The 22,480-nt window shown below is 42.8% G+C and overlaps 1 protein-coding gene across 8 annotated transcripts in view; it reads left to right on the top strand.

Moving 5' to 3' along the window:
- Positions 1-22,480, top strand: part of KIZ (kizuna centrosomal protein) — a 140,285-nt gene that overhangs the window by 88,083 nt on the left and 29,722 nt on the right. For 6 of the 8 annotated variants that reach the window (XM_030825490.1, XM_003268242.2, XM_003268241.3 and 3 more), the window contains 2 exons: positions 9,179-9,283; positions 12,936-13,032. In XM_030825490.1, coding sequence (XP_030681350.1) covers positions 9,179-9,283; positions 12,936-13,032 — 202 coding nt within the window. The remainder of the gene's footprint in view (positions 1-9,178; positions 9,284-12,935; positions 13,033-22,480) is intronic. The other 2 variants (XM_030825491.1, XM_030825492.1) reach the window with 1 other exon arrangement.

Raw genomic sequence — 22,480 nt, 5'->3', positions numbered from 1 at the left:
ATTAGATGTATTGATACAATATATATTAGTTATATATTATATATCATATATAATTATAGATAATTATATATAAAATCCTTAATTATATTAGTTAATAAAATTAATATTTTTACGTGGGCTGAATCCTGGGATACCAGGAACCACAAAAGATGGTATCCCTGCCCTCACTAAGCCTCCCTCATCTCTAACTTTTACAACAGTCCTATAGGGTAAACATTAGTACTCACCCTACAAGTGATCAAACAGAAACTTAGAAAGGTGTCCTGCTCAAGGCCATGTAGCTGGTGTGTTACATCTTGAATTGAACTCAGACTTTAGGATTTGGGCCCTTGAACTCCTTCCATTTCACTGCCCTGTCTCTTTTATTTGTTTTGTTTTTTTATTATTTATTTATTTATTTTTGAGACAGAGTCTCACTCCGTCACCCAGGCTGGAGTGCGGTGGCACGATCTTGGCTCAGTGCAACCTCTGCTTCCCGAGTTCAAGCAATTCTCATGCCACAGCCTCCTGAGTAGCTGGGATTACAGGCATGTTCCACCAAGCCTGGCTAATTTTGTATTCTTAATAGAGACGATTTTGCCCCGTTTGCCAGGCTGTACTCGAATCCTGGCCTAAAGATACCCACCCACCTTGGCCTCCCAAAGTGCTGGGATTACAGGCGTGAGCCGCCATGCCCGGCCTACCCTGCCTTTTTTATTTTACCAAAAAGACAACTGCATCAGGATGTCCGGATCAATTAAACATCAGTGTACATCATAACAGAAGATGGGCCTTGCAAGGCTGCTTCTGAGAGCAATGATAAACAAAGCTTGCCTTTCCTTTCTCTTGGGTTAGGCCTGGAGAGGTGGGCAGCATGCAAGGATTTTCAAATGCAGCTCATCCCAAGAGGTAGGCCTTTTATAAAGTGGGGCAAACCTGAGCCCAGCTGGGCTGCTGGGAGGTCGGTTTCCCTGAAACACTTCCTGACCTAATATATAGGTCAGTGTGCCTGAAACACTCAGGCCATGAGGAAAGTGATGCTTATCTAGATTGGGAGAGAAAGTCTGCCTTTTGAACTACTTATATCCGCAAAGTGAAAATTTCCCACATTGACAATTTTATTTGTATTCACACTAAATTTACCTTTCAGCATTGAGTTTTAGCTTTAGCAGATGATGCAGCTATGCTAAATGTCATAAAAATACAGCACCTAGCACAGTATCTGGCACAGAGTGGGCACTTAATTTGTCAAATGAATAAAAATGGGGATGTTAAGGAATTTTCTTAAATGCTTGATGATTCAGGACAGAATACTATCTCTTTCAGTCATGCACTCCACCAATACTTTTCCCACCCCACGTGCCCATCCTGGCAAAACTAGGTTCCTTAAGCTCCATGTGAAAAGGGCTCTCAGCTTTTATCTCAAAGGATTAAGCCTCTAAGAATGTCCATTCAGCCTCTCATTCTTTTGACACCAATTCTCTTGGTCAAGCTGTATTGAAAGTGGTTGCCTGACTGTGCCATTCCTCGTGGATATTCTTTGGCAAGCTGAAATATGCAAGGTAATACTAAGATATCCATTTAGAGTCTTTCCAGGAGGTTAGTATAGATTTGGAGGGTGCCACTTGGAGTTCTAAGCAGTGCTTCCCAAAACATGATTGCTTGAGTTTTACATCAATTCAGAAAAGGGCTGGAAAGATACAGTGGCTAGGTTGTCACTGGTGACTGGATTTATCCTGGGAGGAAAGACTGTAGTGATGACTTTGAGTTCCCAAAGCACAGTGGCATAACACCGCTAGTACTGAGGCTTTACCGAGAATGTGCTTCACCTGTCCTGTCCCAGAAGCATTTTCCTGACAAGAATCAGTCAAGACATGTTACCTGTTGTGCCTGGAACAGGAAACCCCCAGCTTGTGCAAAACCAGGGGAACCACTGTATGTTGCTGGATTGTCCATTGAAAGTCCACGTGGCCCTGTCTCTGTGCCAGGGGTCAGCCTGCTGGGGCTTCACCCATGGAGCCTGCTGCCTGCTACTTGCAGTAGCAAAACAGTCCTCATTATATTGCAGGGCAGTGCTGTTTATTTAACATGGTCATTAAAGGATAAAAGGTACCTTTCTGAAGGGTCTTCTGGACTGGATGCTTCTACGTTCAAAGAGATGAACTCATAAATGCTGAGAGAAATTCTCCCCAGCGGTTCATGGTAGAATCCCATGTAGAGTTTTAGAACATACCCATGCCCCAGCCAAACCCTTGTGCAATTATTTCTGAAGCTCTGGGAGTGGCACCCAGGCATAAGTACTTTATAACACATCCAGGTAACTTCTTAGGTTTGAGAACTGTGGAGCCGGGGTCTCAGTTCAAAAGAGCCCTTGTAGGCCCTGTTTTGAAGCACCCTCATTTTACACAGGAGACTCTGAGAGAGAGATGAAATCGGGCTTTAAATATTTTAATAAAATGAGGGGTTGGAGTGTATTATTTTCCTAGGGCTGTTGTAACAAAGTATCACAAACGTAAAACCACAGAAATGCATTCTCTCACAGTTCTGAGAGCTAGAAGTCTGAAATCCAGGCATCAGCAGGGCCCTTGCCTCTGAAGGTGCTAGCTGGTGGCTCCTGGCTTGTGGGAGTATAAGCCCCATCTCTGCCTCTGTCTTCACTTGGCTTTCTCTTCTGTGTCTCTGTGTCTGCTCTTCTTCTTAGAAGAACATCAGAAATTGGATTTAGGGCCCACTGTAAATGCAGAATGATTTCATCTAGGGAACCTTAACTAATATATCTGTAAAGAACCTATTTCCAAATAAGGTAACGTTCTGAGGTTCTGGGAAGACATGAGTTTGTCGGGTTGAGGGGAACAACATTATTCAACCAACTACAGGGAATGAGGAAGGACTTCTTCATATTTTACATTTTTAGCATCCAGTTAATCTTCTAAAGTAATTATTCCTGAACCTACTATAAATAATGGTAAAGATAATATTGCCATTTCTAATTTCTCTCATTAAATAAGAGTACAAATGGCTAAAATATACTGTTTTTTAAAAAGCTACTTAAATCAATAAAATACAGCTTTCTGATTAAGATTACTCAGGCTTTGAAAAGTTAAAGGTTTCATGAGGTTGAAAGTTGAAAATTCACCTCTCACGACTGAACAGTGTTAAATGGCAAGCAAAAGTGTTTCAGCTCGTTTTGGGAATGTTGGTTAAAGGTCAGTTTCAAGCCTGGAATTTGTTTTCAGGTTTAATTGTTGAGTTGCCCCGTAGAAATGAAGACTATGATATAAATCTCTATTTTCTGAAGCAGCCCCAGACAACTCATGTGAATTAGGCGGGTCTCTTCTCGTGCATCAGCCGTCTTCCTGAGAGTGCAGAGAGCAACCTTGACAATGGAATTTGCAGGCCCAGGTCTACAGGTGGAGTGGAGTTTATTGCAGAAAGTCTGGATGTGAAAATGATTCTGGTTACGGACCCAAACTTGTGTATCTTCCTGTCTTTTAAAAAAAAAAATCCTAAATATATTTGATGATTTTTCTGTATTTTCAGAATTGCAAAAGCAGCCATATCCTGTTTTCTCTCTCTCTCTCTTTTTTTTTTTTTTTTTCAGAGACGGAGTCTTGCTCTCTCACCCAGGCTGGGGGTGCAGTGATGTGATCTCAGCTCACTGCAATCTCCACTTCCCAGGTTTAAGTGATTCTCGTGCCTCAGCCTCCTGAGTAGCTAGGATTACAGGCGCCCACCACCATGCCCAGCTAATTTTTGTATTTTTGTGTTTATAGTAGAGATGGGGTTTCACCATGTTGGTCAGGCTGGTCTTAAACTCCTGACCTCAAGTGATCCACCCACCTTAGCCTCCCAGAGTGTTGGGATTACAGGCATGAGCCACTGCACCCGGCCCTATTTCCTTATTATTTATTTATTTTTTTGAGACGGAGTTTTATTCTTGTTGCCCAGGCTGGAGTGCAACGGCATGATCTCAGCTCACCGAACCTCCACCTCCCAGGTTCAAGCGATTCTCCTGCCTCAGCCTCCCAAGTAGCTGGGACTACAGGCATGCGCCCCCATGCAGTGGTGTAAATACAGAGTTTCTCCATTTTGGTCAGGCTGGTCTTGAACTCCCGACCTCAGGTGATCCGCCCGCCTCAGCCTCCCTAAGTGCTGGGATTACAGGCGTGAGCCACCCTGCCCAGCCCTTATTTTTATTTAAGCAGATTACTAGGCAAATGATTTCTGGATTCTCAGTGATAATATTTATCTTTTGAAGTAACTTAAAAAATACATCTCGGCCGGGTGTGGTGGCTCACGCTTGTAATCCCAGCACTTTGGGAGGCCGAGGCGGGCGGATCACGATGTCAGGAGATCGAGACCACAATGAAACCCCGTCTCTACTAAAAAAATACAAAAAATTAGCCGGGTGTGGTGGCAGGCGCCTGTAGTCCCAGCTACTCGGAGAGGCTGAGGCAGGAGAATGGCGTGAACCTGGGAGGCAGAGCTTGCAGTGAGCTGAGATTGCGCCACTGCACTCCAGCCTGGGCGACAGAGCGAGACTCCGTCTCAAAAAAAAGAGAAATATATCTCACAATTTTTATTTTATTTTGCAAAAATGACCAAGTTTGCAGTGTCAGCAACACACCTAGTACAATTTGAAAAAACACTTAGGTGTAGAAATATGTGAAAAGTAACAATGCTGAGAAACTCAATGGACAGAATATTTTTCAGATTTCATTTTAACTTCATATAGAAATAGCAATTATCCTTCCTTACTCAAACACGCCCAGTTCTCTGTCGGTTCAAGGTCGGTTTTTTAGCCGTAGTGATAGTATTGTTTGCATCTCCCTTTGTTGTTTTTTTTCTGAGCCCAACTCTTCTTTTTTTCATTAAGGATTTCTGCAAAAGCAATGGGCAGATTCCCTGCCTCCAAGACATCCCTTAGAGACTGGTGAACCACGTGTTTGTCTGGCTCTTGTAACGGGGTGTTAAAAGCACTTGTTCGTCAGATATTTTCTTTTTATTTGTAGATTTAGAAGTATTTTAGCAGGTGTACATTTGCATATAAAAGAGAAAAAAGATAAGAAGTCGAGGCTTTGTCTTTCTCCTCTCTTCAACATCATCTCTCTCCCACCTCTTTATTCAGCATGTTTTCACTTTCTTTCTGTAGCTGTTTCTATTTTCTATACACGAAGCGCATATCAAAAAGAAAAAAAAAACAGTCTCAGCAATCCTTCAGCACTTTGCAGAAAGATAGATGATTGGGTTCAGGCAGCCTATGTAACAAAGTAAGGGAAAATACATTTATCTCATGTCATCAGTCAGGAGTTAATAGACAAGGATAGATTTTCACCTTCTGGAGCTGTAGACTGCATGGGATGGCCCCCCTTGCCTTGCCTTACATTTTAAACTACAATATTTTCTACTTTTTAAACTAAATCTTGACACAGATTTGAGTATATAATCAGTGCTTGAACAAAAGATTCAGAATTGAAACCTTGAGCATGTGTGTGTGTTTGTTTCTGTGTGTATCAGAACATTCCAACCGAAAATGATTGTATTCTTTAGAAATGTTTGTTTTATCTAAACATTTTCACTACTCAGTATTTTCTGAGAGTTTAACTTTACTAATGGGAGGAAGTGTTTCCCTGGATTTCTAAGTCAGGCTAGAAAGTGAAACCTTTAAAGCAACCACCCAATCCTCAAATTTTCAGACTTACAGTTTACTTGCAGCTGAGAAAACTAAATTCTTTTCCCCTTGGACATATATCGACTTTGTCCCTACCTTGTTTGTAACAGACTAACTTGAACTTCTAGAGTCATTACTTTTGCTCCTTCTATTTGTTCATTAATTTAATAACTATGAATTTGCAGAGCAGCAACAAAGTGGAGCTTTTAACTGCTTGGTTCATCACTGTCTTTCTTCCTTCTAAAAAAATCCTGGGCCTGAATTGCCACACACCTCATGTCTGTAACTTTACACTCTTGCTTCATGAAACTAGCATCCTGGCCAAGTCTTCTGGGCTGTTTCATGAGGATGTCTGATTTGTTTGAGAACTCCTAGAAAAAGTACACTCTTGCCTCCAGTCTGAAACCTGGTCTGTTTGATACAGACAGCCCCTTAAAAATCTTCATACAGCTGATGCATCCTCCCTGGATAACATGTTCCAACAACCCTTTCAACAAGAAAGCTTTTCCTAACATCTAGCTTGTATTCTTTGGCTGCAGTTTTTGCCTCAGTGTTCTTGTACCACTTTCAGTGAACATAAAAAGTTGCTCACTACCATCTAGTTTCGAGGCCACAAATATGTTCTGTTTTGTCTGTGCTGTGTTTTATTTTTGAAAAGAAGAAAGAAAAGGCAGAAGTCTGGCAAGACCAGGCCCACTTTCCCACCAGGCAGCAATTGGCTGGAGCCAAGGAGCAGCTGTGCTCTATAGACAAGTCATGTGCCTCCTTGCCTGCTACAGGGCAGGCCCTTCCTGCTGCTCCTGCCTGGCCATAGTCACTTATTGGAAGTACTTGCTTGGCCCCAGAGGCATCTGCATCCATAATGCCCACCCCGTCCAGTCTGTTTGCAATACCTGAACTTTCCTTCCCTTCTCCAACCTTGTTCTATGCAGACTATGTATTCTTTAATCACTTCTAATTTGTTTTAGCCAACCCTTATTAATTTTGTTTTTCCTATGTAGATCATCTCTCAGTCTTTCATAAATAGTTTTGTGCAACAATTCTGACTAAATAGGGGGGTGATGCATAGGGAGAGCGACTCCATCTCCCATGCATCTGATCCACAGTTGGGCGGCAGCAGTGCTAGGCGCTCTGCCCTCCTGCTGCTTTGACGTCTGTGGTCCTGCCTCAGTGAGTGTCATTCCTCCAGGTGAATGCACTTCATCTTTGTACCTTTTAAACTTCACTTTGCCTTTAGACCATTGGAGGGAGTGCGCACTGGGATTGGGGGTGAGAGATGTGCACAGCAGTCCTCAGCCTGATCTTGCCAGCCCTTTAGGACTCAGGTCAGGGCAGCTGCATCCCAAATAAAAACTGCCCAGGTGGGCTTCGGTGACTCTATTTGGAGAAGGGCCACAGAGGCTTAAGGATGAAACACCAGCGAGGTGATTGGGAAGTGGTGGGCTCTGGTTGAGTGGGGCAGGAGAGTGAGCCATCTCAGGATGGGTGGTTAGCCAAAAGCTCCTGAGCCCACACTCTTCAGGAAAGAAGGGAGGGGGACCAGAATGGAAAGTGTGGAGCATAGAAAGGGCTCATCTTTTCCAGAGTATCAAAATGGTCCCTTGTTGCTAGAAGTGATTTCACTTCACATTGGTAATTTCCTCCCTTGCTAACCTCAAACCAGTAATACTGTCAGCCCTTCTTCTGTTTGGGCAGAATGCTTAATCGCCCCCCAAATCTGAAATTACCTCAGGACTACTAGCTTGATATTTCTCACAGAAATCCCCTTCTGATTGCCAGTGACACGTTTTCCTGGTTTCTGAGAAGCAGGAGAGCCGTCTCACTGGAGTCAAGTGATTTACCTTCAGACAATGGAGAAATGAATTTGTAGCACGCAGCTCCAGCTTCCAGTGGCCAGGAGGCTTTGTTTATCAAGAAGCTGTTCCTTTTTTTCAAATTTCCATCTTTGCTATCTTTTCCTTGATGAAATAAGTTTAATTGAATGTAGAAATAACATGTGGTCATTAAGATCTGGACTTGTATCTTGAGAGCTGAAAAACTTTTTGGTTGATTTTTATAAAATAAAAACAAAACAAAACGGCGTTTTTACCTCTTACACTGACTCCTTACCTTTAGAATTCGGACACTCTGTCTTTGATTTTATTAATATTATCCCTCTTTCACAGTTACCTTACAGTATATTTGAAGTAACACGGATGTTAGGATTAGCCGGAGGGCATCACAACACCATCCCGTTGGAGCCATCCTAGGACAATGCGACCAGCCTCATCAGGAAACACTTTCGTCCCAGCGCCCCCCCACACATACACACGTTACACAAAACTACTTTCCCCTCTGTATGCACTGTGTCTGATGTTTTCTTTATTAGATTTTTCAAAATACTAGTTTCAGCACCCTAAACTGATTTCACAATCCAGCAATGTTTAAAAAGTGTTGCCTTAGAATTTATTATCTTCAAAGAATCCCTGATATGTATATATTTTAATTATATACTATTTAATATTCCAAAGTATAATGTTCATTTTAAATACTCATTTTTATCTTGACTGATTTTCAGTAGGGCAAGGTAAGTTGTATTTTTATTCTTCAGTGTGATGGTAGTTTTAATCCAGTAATAGGGTCTCATGGTTAAGTTCTTAAATGAAGCCAGCAAAAGCGGGAATCCAACCTGTTGCCAGCCCCTAGCATTGACAGTGGGACTCCTTTTGTGTTACATTGAAGATGTAGACATGGATGCTGTTTTGTCATGTCTGTGCTGAAACTCTGATTCTTCATCCTGCATTTCATCTGGGTGCCCTTGAAACTTAGAGTAATGGGGAAGGTTGTGTCACTCAGTTTCTTTACGTATTTTTGTTTACTGTTTTTCCCAACAGTCTTCCCCAATTTCACTTATAGCAGATGCCATTAGAAGCCCTGCATGGCCAAGAGCATCCTATGAACATGAGCAGTTGCAGGCTGCCACTGATCTCTGTGGAAGCCTGGCTTTGCTCTCTACAAACCCATTCTCGCTCCTTCCCCATGGCAAGACTTGGTTAGATTTCCTCAGCTGTGGGACTCATCCAGCTGTCACCACCCTTCCTGACCCTCTCCCCATTCCCCCAGCCCTATCCCAGAGCCCCTGCACTCGAGTGTGAGAGCCCAAGAGCCAGAGCAAAGAGAGTTTCTGAGTGACCTGACCACCTAGGAAGACTTGCTTTCTCTTCTGGTTCATTCCCGTAGCTGCCTTTACAAGGCCCAGAGGGAAGTGAAATTGTTTTGCTGTCATGGGGAACCTATCCACAGACCCACTCAAAACAATGACTACAATTTGGCTGCCTCAAATAAACTCATACAACTTGTCTTTGAGTCTTGAAACCTGGGTTCAACTGAATTGTTTTTTGTTTGTTTTCAGAATGTCTAAAAAGTGACAGTTCAAAAAATAATAATTTGCATGCACTTGAGAAGTGTTAATCTCATAGGAAGAATTTAAAAAGCTTCTTTCTGGGCAGTAAAAAATGTAGTATTTCTGTGTTTTTCTTTAATCAATAGAAACAGAAGCCTACCAGTTGCTGAAGAAGGCCACCCTTCAGGATAATACAAATCAAACTGAAAACAGGTTTCAAAAGGCAGATGCTTCTATGTCACACTTGTCAGGTAAGTAAGAACAGATGGCAGTGTCCAGGGGCCCAGAGTGGCAGGCAGGGCTGTGTTCGGGGAAGGGTGGTTATTCTTTATGAAGGTTTCTGGAGTTTGCTCTGTAACGAGCTGTCACCAGGAAAGAATGAGCTAGTACTTTTTTATCCTTAGCAAACGGACATGTGGAAAAGCCCTTTTGTTGTGTCCTAGACATGTGCTGGCCAGCATGGCAATGGCCCTCCCAGGCCCTGGATTCTGCCAAGCAGGTCATGATAGTGACTTGTCACCACTGACCCTGAGAAGACACACCCAAATTCCTTCTCTTCCCCACGGCTACTAGTGTCTTAGTCATTCAATGGGCAGTGTTGTACTGGGCTGCATTCCCTCACCAGAATGTTGGGGGATTTTGAGTTCTTTTACTGAAAGGATTATAAATCCCAGGAACACTAAATTTTATTTATTGTATTGTATTTTATTGTATTTATTGTATTGCATTGTATTATTTTATTTTATTTTATTTTAATTTTGAGACAGGGTCTTGCTCTGTCTCCCAGGCTGGAGTGCAATGGCATGATGGCTTACTGAAGCCTCAACCTACCAATCTCAAGCAATCTTCCCACCTCAGCCTCCCAAGTAGCTGGGACTACAGGTGTGCACCACCACACTCGGCTAATTTTTGTATTTTTTTGTAGAGATAGGGTTTTGCCATGTTGCTCAGGCTGGTCTCGAACTCCTGGACTCAAGCGATCCGCCTGCCTTGGTCTCCCAAAGTGCTGGGATTACAGGTGTGAGCCACCATGCCCAGTGAGGAAAGCTAAATTTTAAGCTTAATTATAGTTCCTTCAATCTAAGATTTTGTTTTAATTGTAATTTTGTTTTTTTATACTTTGTTATTGTACATCTATTATTTTCAGTGGTTTTCCTTTCATTGCACCAGTTTTTAGAGTATAAGTTACCTCAGTTTCCTTTGTGAGAGTAAATGGATTAATACAGAAGGAAATCCACATTAATGACTTTCTTAGCCACCATGCCATAATTTCATCTAGCAGAATGAACAGTGATTTCTAAATAGCATGTAATTCCCAGTCTATATTCAGATTTCCCAGTTGTCTCAAGGATGTCTTCTTCAGCCAGGCACAGTGGCTCATGCCTGTAATCCCAGCATTTTGGGAGGCCAAGGTGAGAGAGCTGCTTGAGGCCAGGAGTGCGAGACCAGACTGGGCAATATAGCAAGACACTGTTTTTACAAAAAATTTAAAAATTAGCCACACATGTTAGCATCTTCCTATACTACCAGCTACTTAAGAGGCTAAGGTGGGAGGATCACTTGAGCCCAGAAGTTTGAGGCTGCAGCAAGCTATGATCACACCACTGCACTGGGCAACAGAGCAAGACGCTATCTAAAAAGGAAAACAAAAAATGTCTTTTTCAGACAGATATTTTCGAGGGACATACTTACGGTACATCAGACTTAGCTGTGTTTGGAGAGCTGTTTCCTAGATAATAATTAGTGGTTAAAGTCAGTTGCGGCAAAATTCAGTTATTTTGGTGGTATTGAGGATTTGGTGACCAATGCACATTAAGTGCCCAGCACAGTGCCTGATAGTGAAAAGCCCCCTGGGAGAGCTGGCCGTTGTGGTGTTAGTGGTGATTTGAACTTGGCAAACATAAGACGTTGTAGTTTATTGAGTTATAAAACAGGGCCTCTGTCCTGATGGAGGTTGTCATCACTTGCAAACTCTTAACTGTTTGCTTTCCATGACCTTCTTCACATTTGAGTCATGGAATTTGAATCCAGAGGGATATTAGAAAGAATGTATTCAACACTCCCATTTTACAAATGAGGCCCCAGGAGAGTAACACCTTGCTCAGAGCCTTTCAGCTGGATAGCTGACACACATACTTTGGAAAGTGACTCCACACATCTGTTTCTGGTAAGTGTTATTTTCAGTAGTTAATTGGACAGGTGCAAAAGATGAGTAAATTTGGCCGGGCACTGTGGCTCACACCTGTAATCCCAGCACTTTGGGAGGCCAAGGGAGGCGGATCACCTGAGGTCAGGAGTTTAAGACCAGCCTGGCCAACATGGTGAAACCCTGTCTCTACTAAAAATACAAAAATTAGCCAGACATGGTGACAAGCGCCTCAGCTACTCAGGAGGCTGAGGCAGGAGAATGGCTTGAACCCGGGAGGCAGAGGTTGCAGTGAGCTGAGATCACGCCACTGCACTCCAGCCTGGGTGACAGGGCCAGACCTTGTCTCAAAAAACAAACAAACAAAAAGATGAGTAAATTTGACATATAAGTTGTAGTCCCTTCGATGTGTATCAGAAATTATGGATTATGGTACTATTAATAACCTTATACTTAATGCATTTTTATTAATTTATTCATAAGTGAAATGACACTCTAAGTTGTATAGTCAAGCACCCCTAAATTCATTTCTCTTGCTCCATACTCAAAATTACACTACGTGTTTTGCAAGATTCCAAATTTTCTGGCAGTAGAATCATGGAAGTGCTCCTGCCTATGTTTGCTGTCACTGTCATTGTAGTCAGATCCTTTGGCTGTGTTTTGTCTTTTACCCTTTTACTCTCATTCTGATCCTAAGGACTTATCTGAGCCCCAAAGAAAAGCAGAAAGTGGGCCGGGAGGGTGTAGGGCAGCTTCACAGTGTTGTTAGAAGTAGCAGGGATGGGAGGTGGTGGTGCACTCTGTGCTCAAGGAGCCCACCCCACATCTAACTAATGAAGAAGCAGTGCATGTTTCACTTACTTCTGAGTCTTTGGACCTGAAGGAAAGCCACTTAAATAAACCTTGAGCCTTAGTTTTCATGTCTGAAAAGACCTCTTCCTGGTAAGCATGTGGACACCCTCTTTGGGCTGAATGTGGACACATTTTTAAAATAATCACTTTGCTGCAGAGTGTACATGCAAGCAGGCAGGTTACAGGTTAGAAACTCAGCACATGCTTTTTGCAAAGATGCCATGCATGCTGTATCTGTGATTTTGACTGCCAGTTAAGAAGCAGACCTGTAGCAGAAAACATCCGAGGCTGAGAACTCCCAGGAGGCAAAGATCAGGGGTTGCCCTGCAAACTGGGGACATTGTGGGAATATCCAAGTCTCTGGCTCCAAAGAAAGAGGTGGAGTGTGCATAGTCCTCCTCAACCTTTAGAGGCTGGTAAAGAGTGGCCTTGATGATTTTCAGTGGAGATTCTTTCTCCTCTGTGGGATGGAAAATAGAGGATTTTACAGAGGGGCTTAAGAGTGGATAGGGTAACTGTTATCCATGAGTCTTAATTATTTCTAAGCCCTGGTTTGCTGCCCGTGTGTTATAACAATGGGAATTATCCAGTGCTTTGTGACACAGTAGAGATCCATATGCCTACTCTGTGCATCTTAGTCATTTAAAATTGAACTCTTTGGATGATTTCAGTTTTCACTTTTGTGGCTTCTGTTTCGGTATCACAGGAAAGCGCCCCACTCCCTTTCAGTATTCTACCAGCATTTCATTCTCTGCCTCAGAAGCTCCCTTGCCTTCTGTGGCTTGAACAGCATCTTCCTCTGTTGGCGTTTGTTTCACCAAACTTACTGTGAGGCCACTTTATTCATTTTGTCCCATGGCTGCATGACAGCTAACCCTCACTCTCCATGTTTACGCTTATCACAGGTTTGAATATTGGCAGCGGTGCATTCGAGACAAAGACAGCTAACAAAATTGCTTCGGAAGCTAGTTTTTCATCTAGTGAAGGAAGTCCTTTGTCAAGGTAAAGTTGTGAAAGCCTTTCTGAATAGCAGCAACAAGATGAGAAATGTCACAACACAATGAATTAAACTCTGGCTGCATATTATTTTGTTGTATGACTTGGAGGGTTATGGTTTGGGTTTTTGTTTATCTAAAATAACAGTTGAAACTTTAGTCTACCTTTGAAAATATTTGCACCAGAGCCAAGTATTGTTTTGCAGCTGTTGTTTCCTTGGTTTAAGACTCAATTGACACCTCAGTGAACCACAAATTAGCGTCTACAGCTGCTCGCAGTAGGACTGCTTAGAGACCACACAATGGAGGTTGTCAGAAAAAGGGCAGAGAGAAAACATCAGGCCTTAAAAGAAATAAAGTGGCATGTTTCTTCTTTTTGTGATGGCTAATATATAAACTAGTAATTGCTGGATATTCATTTTTATTTTCCTCTTTTTTTTTTAACCAAGTGTTTAGGCTAGATTATTCTTTCCTTTTCTAATACTTTCTTGCTTATTTTCCATAAAGAACAAAATTTATCTTTTCACATTTGTCAAACTGTAGCACTCGCTTCTTGTAAGTTTTTTGAGCAGTGATAAGAGAGTTGTGTGCTGAATTTGTCATTAACATAAAATACTAATCACAGTAGCTTCAGGTCACTTAGAATTTATAGACGGGAATATAAGCCATCATCTGATGAAATACCCTACTCTTGCTTTGAGCTAAATATTGTTTAAAATGGCATAGCAACTTTCCTTTTGGAACAGCATTGCTCAGTAGAAAGGTGTCCTTCAGATGATTATATTCCATTTGAATTAACTGCTTGTCTCTGATGAAATTTTAGAACAGGAACTTTACATTTCTAGTATAACATATAATGTACCATAAGAGAAAATGATTTGAGCCAGAAATGTTGAATTTTTTAAATGAAAAAAATCCTATTTTTATTCATATTTTATAAACAATACAATGTTCTTAGAACCTGGAGTATATTAAAATGAGATTGAATTTCTAAAATTATGGGTTTTAGAAACTTGACAAGTTCAGTTTTAGGGAAATAACTCATTTAATTTTCAGAAGTTATTATTTTTAATGCCTGAGTTTTCATCCATATTTTTGAAGGAAGTGGGAGGTAAACGGGACAGGAAGAGTGTTAAAGTATTATGTCATTATGATTTTATTATAAATTCAAGTTCTAGGTCTCCTAAAAGAAATTTTAAAAGAACAATAAATTCTACAGATAGTTTTCAGGGCCGAATGTTACCATTTGGCTTAATAATATATAGAGGCACTAAAAAACCCAGTTCTTCCTAAACAGTCTTTACATAGGTTCTTTGGGAAATTTTTAAAGACATTGAGAAAGCAATTGGATTTTGCAGAACATTTCTCAGTCTAATAATTTCACAACTTGTCTATATTTTACTAAACTAAAATCAAACATTTTCCTCCTTCAGATTGAGGCAGAGGCCTTTTGTTATTAGTATTGTTTCTGTATGAAATTAATTTCCTAATAAGTTACAAATAATCTCATCATCCCCTTTAAGAAAACAAACAAAAAAAAAACCACAAAAAGGCCTTGAAGGAACTCTTGGTTCTAGGCACTTGATAATAATCCAGTGATGAAAAGGTCTGGGCCCAGAGCGCGTGGGTTTGGTGTGCTGTTTGTCATGGTTTGGTTCTTGTGCTGGGCTTGGTGGTGTTCATACGCCACCCTGGGCTTTGGAGAGCTCCAGTTTTGCCGTTTGTGCTGGATTCACTGAAATTTCTTAGAGGCTTACATTTAAGGATCCCACTTACTGCAGTCACTCCTTGTGCTTTATTGCTTTTACAAGTGGTCTCGAAACCCGGTACTTGAGAATAAACATAACAGTGCAGTGCTGCTGTAGCACTTTTAAAATTCTTCTTTGCTCTATTTTGTCAGTGAGCTGATGAGCAACCTCAAAAAAAAAAAAACCCCGCTGGACCTTAAAAAAAAAAAAAAAAAAAATGGCTTCCTCTGATGTCCTAGAGACAATAATTATGATGTGCTAGTTAAGCCCAAACTACAGCTGAGGGATTTTACTTTAAAGCAGCGCTTGGGCGCAAAAATGCATTTATAGCTCTTTGTCTGCACCTCATTATGTGTGGGCCTGATTCATTAAGTAATTGGTTTGCAGTTGTTTACATGAGTATTAAGGCCTTCTTTTCAGCCGCCTTTGAGAGATACATTGTGCAAATGTTGCCTGTGATGAATGCAGAATTAGGGCCAGAGGGTCCGTCCTATTGGCTAAACAGTGCACTCCTGTTGAAAAGCCAGAGAAAGGGATTGGGTGCTGCTTTGCATAGCAATGACTTTCTTAATAAGCGTTACAGATTAATACACACAAGCTATAAAAGATGCAAAGAGATACTCTTAGCACATTTATACATGCTCATTTCATTGTGATGGTGGTGGGGTTCGGGTGCTTTCATATTCCGTTTTTCAGAGCAGCAGCTTCAGTGCATGAGCCGTAATAGAATCCGATGTTTATTGTATTATAAATCACGGGCAAGTAGGCAGATTGGCAACAGTTTATTATTAAAGATTCTTTCAGTGTAAATCTTTTTCTACCATTGTATTTGCTTCAGCAAAATCATTTTGTGGTTGAGTGGGGATGAAAGGCATAATGTACGAAGGAGTGAGTCCTAATAGGAAGCCGTTCTCCAAGTAAAGACCACTTGTTCCCTTTTGTTCAGGGGTGCATGCCAGAGCTTCCTCTTCTCTGCAAACATTGTCTTGCTTTACCTTCCCCAGCAAGCGGTTTTCACTCTCCCAGATCCATTTGTTCAATGGAGAGTGTATTTTAACAGCCTGCCCTTAGCTTACTGGTTCCTGCCTTGTAACTTCAGCTTACTGGTTGGACCAGATAATGTTTTACCAAAAGGAAAGGGTGTGCACTTGCAACATAATTGCCTGGGGGAAAGGTAGCAGAAGTCACCCAGCCACTGTACCCTGGCAGGGCCACCATGGGTGGCATTCTGTGCCAGCCTTGCAGCCACCAGAGCGGCCAGTGGAGGGCGCCAGCCTGCAGCTGATGCTCTGATGGGGGCGGTGTCATTTTCTGTCTTTGCCTGGTCACTGTGCCATTTTCCCCAGGATAACATAAAGATTATAAGGAACCAATAGTCCAGTGAAACAAAAATGAGTTTTTCCTGAAAGTCCTTTAGGTTCTTATATAAAAGCACTCTTCTCTGTCTTGGGTTTGGCACATCTCCGTTCTTAAATTGCACTGAATTAGCAGCTTCCTAAATATGTCACGTTTCTTATCACAAGCCTAATACGTTGTTTTTTCTGCACAAAGCAAATAAGAACAATCGCTTGATTATTTGAAGAGAAAAAGTTAACAAGTTGACCTCAGGCAGCTGAAAGTGGCATCTTCTGTAGGACCCCTGATTAACCATCAGGGGGCGCTCAGACTTTGTTAAATTACTGGTAGGCCTTTAAAACCCAAAATTAATGTTTACAGAGATTTGTTGGCATAGTCATTGGGATTTTTTTCTTTCTGGATTATTTTTTGCCTTCTGTTTTTCAGAAACATATGTCTGTTTTGAGGAACGTTCCAGCTGAAATTGCTCCTTTAGAAATTGTAATACTGATTTCCACTAGCAGTAAAAAATTATTACAAATTTTAGAATTTGGAGTCTAAAGACCATGTCTTCTAATAAATTAGCTATTTTCAGCCTTCTAATAAGACTCCAGCACTGGAAGGACACTTCCTGCCAGGAGCCATTCCTCCTTATCCTGGACATCATAGACAGTGCTCCTGGCAGGACCCTCTGAGTCTCATTGCCACACTCAATTGGTGAGGCCTCAAAGTCACAACAATTCGGGTATATTTGTTAATGGGCCATGGCTATTTTTTCTTTTTTTAAAAAAAAATGATATGACAGGCCAGGCGCAGTGGCTCACACCTGTAATCCCAGCACTTTGGGAGGCCGAGGCAGGCAGATCACTTGAGGTCAGGAGTTCGAGACCAGCCTGGCCAACATGGTGAATCCCTATCTTTACTAAAAATACAAAAAAAAATTAGCCAGGTGTGGTGGTGTGCACCTGTAATCCCAGCTACTTGGGAGGCTGAGGTAGGAGAATCGCATGAACCTGGGAGGCAGAACTTGCAGTGAGCCGAAATTGCACCACTGCACTCATATGGGCAATGGAGCAAGACTCTGTTTCAAAAAAAAAAAAAAAAAAAAAAAAAAAATGATGGCTGGGTGCAATGGCTCACACCTGTAATCCCAGCACTTTGGGAGGCCAAGGCGGGTGGACCGCCTGAGGTCAGGAGTTCGAGACCAGCATGGCCAACATGGCAAAACCTATTAAAATACAAAAATTAGCTAGACATGGTGGCAGGCGCCTATAATCCCAGCCACTCGGGAGGCTGAGGCAGGAGAATCGTTTGAACCCAGGAGGCAGAGGTTGCAGTGCATCGAGATTGTGCCACTATACTCCAGCCTGGGTGACAGAGCAAAACTCCGTCTCAAAAAAAAAAAAAAAATAGATATTGACCATGAAATTGAGTCAATGTGTTACTAACATTAGGCTTTCCCTCTGTTCTTTTCTCCAAATTCCACCCCCCGCTCCCGCCCTGAGCCAGGAATGAGTATCTGACACCAACCTCTGCTGCCACAAATCTCTCAGGAGACCCTTGTTGCCTGCACTCCTATCAAGCACGGGTAGTCTGCACACTGTACAGCCTTCCCAGCCAGCTCCCCTTGTCTCCCTGCTCAAGAACAGTTAAAAACCAGACCGCATGTCATGCCCGCATATGACCCACTATTTTACGTCCCTGGATTTTATTGGAATGCTCCTGCCCCACTCTTTTACCTGGTTAAGGCCTTCTAGATTTTTCAAGGCTTAACCTTCTGAACGTTTCCTAAGCAGAGACCTGGCTGCACAGCCTGCCCCTCCTGTGGTCCCCTTAGCTATTTCTGTTATCATCTGTAGTCAGGGATAGAAGCCATTTCCCAGTACCCTCCCTCCCACAGTGGGGCAGGCTTTGTTTCATTTATTTATTTATTTAGAGACAGGGGTCTCGCTCTATCACCCAGGCTGGAGTACGGTGACATGATCTCCGCTCACTGCAACCTTTGCCTCCCAGGCTCAAGCAACCCTCCCACCTCAGCCTCCCAAGTAGCTGAGACCACAGGCACATGCCACCATGCCCGGCTAATTTTTTGTGTTTTTGGTAGAGACGGCATTTTGCCTTGTTGCCCAGGCTGGTCTTGAACTCCTGAGCTCAGATGATCCACTCTCTTCGGCCTCCCAAAGTGCTGGGATTATAGGCGAGCCACCGTGCCCAGCAGCAGGTTTCTTAATCGCCAGTGCTGGATAGTCATTGCACTTCCTGAGTGAGTAAGCATGGATGTATAGCTCCACCATTCACTCCAGTTTTTTTGTTTTTTATAAAAGTCAGTTTTGTACAAGTTCCCTCACTTCTGTATGGCATCATGTACTTGAGCTGCAGGGAATCATGCATTTCATACAGTTATCTGCGTAAGTGTGTGTGAGAGAGAGAGAGTGTGTGTGTGAGGAGGGTGTGAGTGTGTGAATGTGTGTGTGTGTGCGGACACATACATTTTCAAAGGGAGACTGGTGATGACTGTGAATATGCCCTCTGCTCATGCATCCCCAGTTTCAGGAAGCAGGACCTGGGTGAACACACTTGCAGAGAGCCTCACTGGGGTTATTTCCTGGCTGCTGTCTTGTCTGCTGATGGAAAGGTGTCTGGCTTCGGGCCCTGACCTTGATGAGAGCTCTTGGCACATGCTGGAGGCCTGGAACGTCATCCCCCAATTCCACTGTCATCAGTTCTCAGCCAACCCCACTGTTGCCTTTTCAGCCAATTTCATGATGTTTATTCTGGTGTCAGTCTCCTTACCGGAGCATGAGCACCTCAAGGGCATTGAGCGAGTCTGTCTTGTTTGCTGCTGCAGCTCCAGCACAGAGTCCGATGCCTTGCTCTGCCCCTGCTCTTGGAAGGCCTGGCTGAGGCAGTTTCCCTGTCTCTTCCCATTTCAAGGGCACCCACCCATCAGGTCCCTCGAGGAAGAAACTTCACACATCTCAGGCCTGCCTTCTCTCTGTCTGTCCCCAAACCACCCATTCCTTGGCCCCTGTGCCTAAGTACTCATCACCTCCACTTAGAACCCACGGCTGCACATCAGCAAACTGAGCACATGCTTTTGTTGATCCAAATGTGCTGACAGTGCAGTGGCACTGCTTACTGAAGTCTACTGTCTGCAGGCTCTCACACAGGATTGTCTGTAAATTTATCAGAACACTTCCAGGAAGGCATTACTGTCCCCATTCTACAGACAAGAAAACTGGTGCTTGGAGAGGTAGGGAACTTGCCCAGGATCACGCAGTGAGCAGAGTCTGTCTGGCCCCAGAGCTGATTCTGTCTCAGCTTCTGAAAGCAGCTCATATAGCCAGGCACATGCTGTGGCAGGGTTCTCCCTGCCCTACTGTTTTACTGCTTCTCAGGAGGCCCTGTGGGATGGGTGTCTACAACGTGTGCATTTGCAGGAGTGTCCCAGGAGGAGCATTTTGTTCCACTTCTGCTCTACTGCTGGCTCGCTCTGTGTGTCTTAGGACACATCTCTCAACCTCTCTGGGCTCAACCACTGTATAGTGAAGGCTTTGGATTGATAATCTGTGAATGCTGTGTTCTAATTGAATAGTGGGTTTCTTGGCCTTGGGTATTCTGTGTCTCATTTTTGTCTTTACTTCTTGGCTCCACAAAGCAAAACCTATTGTCAGTAATCCTTACTATCTAACTTTATATTGATGTTGACTGTGTAGACCAATTCTAACTACGTTAGCCTTTTGTTCGTATAAAATGAGCAGCTGACACGTAATTGTTACTGTTTTCCATAGCGCGCTGTGTCATCCTGACTCCATGTGCAGAGTGTTCGTTGTGTGCCAGGGCTGCTCTCAGATAAAACCTATTCTGTTGAAGTCCTGGCTGGCCCTAACTTTTTAAGTTTAACAAGCTTGAGAACAAAAGTGACTTTGATTAGCATTGTCCTAATCTGATTTATCAATAGCAGGGGCATTTATAAGCAGTTGCCAAAATGCATCCAAAATAAGATGGCTTAATGACTAGGCAGAGGGGAGAGATGTGATGAAGTCAGTACAGCAGAATGGTAACAAGTGAGCATCTCCCTGATGGGAATGGGACATTCCTGGTACAGCTGGGAGAAAAAATTACCAAAGCTACTGGGAAATTCTGCAGAGATAATTGTCCCATTATTTTTTAATTAATTAAAAGTAATTAATTAACTGTTTTTTTTTTGAGACAGTGTCTTGCTCTGTCACCCAGGCTGGACTACAGTGGTGCAATCTCAGCTCACTGTAACCTCCGCCTCCCAGGTTCAAGCGATTCTTATGCCTCAGCCTCCCGAGTAGCTGGGATTACAGGCACGTACCACCATGCCTGGCTAATTTTTGTATTATTAGTAGAGACAGGGTTTCACCATGTTGGCCAGGCTGATCTCGAACTCCTGATCTCAGGTGATCACCCGCCTCAGCCTCCCAAAGTGCTGGGCTTACGCCACCACACCCAGCCGATTGTCCCATTCAAATGAGACCAGCGGAACATGGTTATATTTTAATTTACTCAGTTAATCATCTGCAGTGTCTTACCTGAAAATGGCTTATTTTGAAGTAGGACCTCCAGTCCAGTTGTAAACTTCTAGGGAAAAAATACCAAGTCTGCCCTCTGGGGTTCCAAGAGTCACCCCTGAGCCACGGTGCAGGGGAAAGGCAGGCTCTCTGGCCCGCAGCATGGGCCTCATGTGATGCACTTCTTTACAACAGTAGTGGCCCTTGGGCCATGCCCAGGCCACTGCCTGGGTCCATACAGCCTGCAAGCTAAGAGTGGTTTTCACATTTTTAAATGGTTGGAAGAAAATTAAAAGGATAATGTTTCATGACACCTGAAAGTTATATGAAATTCAAATTTCAGTGTCTATACATGAAGTTTAATTGGAATACAGCCACATCTTTTACTTTACAAATTGTCCATGGCTGTTTTTGTGCTACAAACACAGTTGAATAGTTGCGGCAGACCATATGGCCCACAAAGCCTGAACTATTTACTCTCTGGTTCTTTACAGAAAACCTTTGCCAACGTCTGCCTTACAAGATGGAAACATTACTTCTACACTCTCAGCAAAGATTACACAGTTAGATTCTGAGCACATAAGACCACATGGTGACCATGTCCCATGGTCTACAACCTTAACTCTTTGATTTCTTTTACTTTCTGAAACGCAGTTTTGTTTTTCTTTCATCTACTCTAGTAGCCAAAGTAGTTGGCTCTATCCAGCACACCATAGAAAGTTCTCAGGCTTCTCCATCAGCCTTGCCTTAGCTTTACATATTAGGTATGACCTAGAGAAAAAAATGTTGGCCCTAAGAATTCTGTATAATAAAAAATCAACTATGAATTGCAGGGTCACATTGACTTTCAGAGATTTTCCCAAAAGGAAAAATAATTGCCCCTTAGGTATGCGAGTGGAGAAGAAAACCCTGGAAAGCACGCCCTGCCCTTCTCCGTGGGTGGACCACGCACCACACACGTTTAGCTCTGAAACCTGTTTCCTGTGAGAAAACCAATCACACAGACAATTAAGAACCATTACACAATTAATTCACATTTCACTGGGATGTTTACTGGCTCCCTGTGGCTTAAATGTTCTCAAAGCCACACTGCGTAACCACAGGACAAACAGAAAAAGCAAGTTCAAGTGGCCTCATAGAGACATGGTTTCAGGAAATCATTTTTTCCTAGAGTGCCATATGCAGAAGTGAGGTCCCTGAAATGCTCATGGGTCACCTCCGTGGTGGGACTCAGCGTTGCTGGCTGATTGCTTTTGATGAGTTAAGTGACGACTAACACACACTTGCATAGATGTTCTCATGTGTCTGTGTTTACAGCCTTGTGCATGACTTTCTTTTTTTTTTCCCCCTTCAGCTTTTCTGGGTTTTTTTTTTTTCTTTGCCAGCAGGGAAGCCAAAGAAACTTGAACTTGATTCTGAAGTGCAGTATTTAATAGAAATATGTAAATCAAGTATTGTATAATTGAATATTGATCAAATGCCTTTAAGCAGGGCCCTAAGCTTAGTGAAGTTCACTTGTTCATTCCAAGTGAACGTACTCATTAAGCACCTGTTAAGTGCTGTGCACCGAGTTACCCAGGTGAGCTGAAACAGGTGTGGTCACTACCTGCATGGATCTTGCAGTTCAGAGGGGGAGGAGTGGCACATCAGTTGGCTGCACAAATGGATGTGAAACAGCAACTTGACGAGGACTCAGTGGTAAAGATAGGGAGTCAGAAGTGGGAAGGCTCCAGCAGGACAGCACGACACTCCTGGGGGATCCACCTTGGAGGCACTGCTTGGTATTTAGGTCTTTGTGCAGAAATCAATGGAAAGGCATTGAAGAATTTTAAGC

Source organism: Nomascus leucogenys, chromosome 13, assembly GCF_006542625.1.
Source record: "Nomascus leucogenys isolate Asia chromosome 13, Asia_NLE_v1, whole genome shotgun sequence".
Taxonomy (NCBI): domain Eukaryota; kingdom Metazoa; phylum Chordata; class Mammalia; order Primates; family Hylobatidae; genus Nomascus; species Nomascus leucogenys.
Note: the sequence above shows the minus strand (reverse complement) of the source record. Positions and strands in the feature narration are given on the sequence as shown.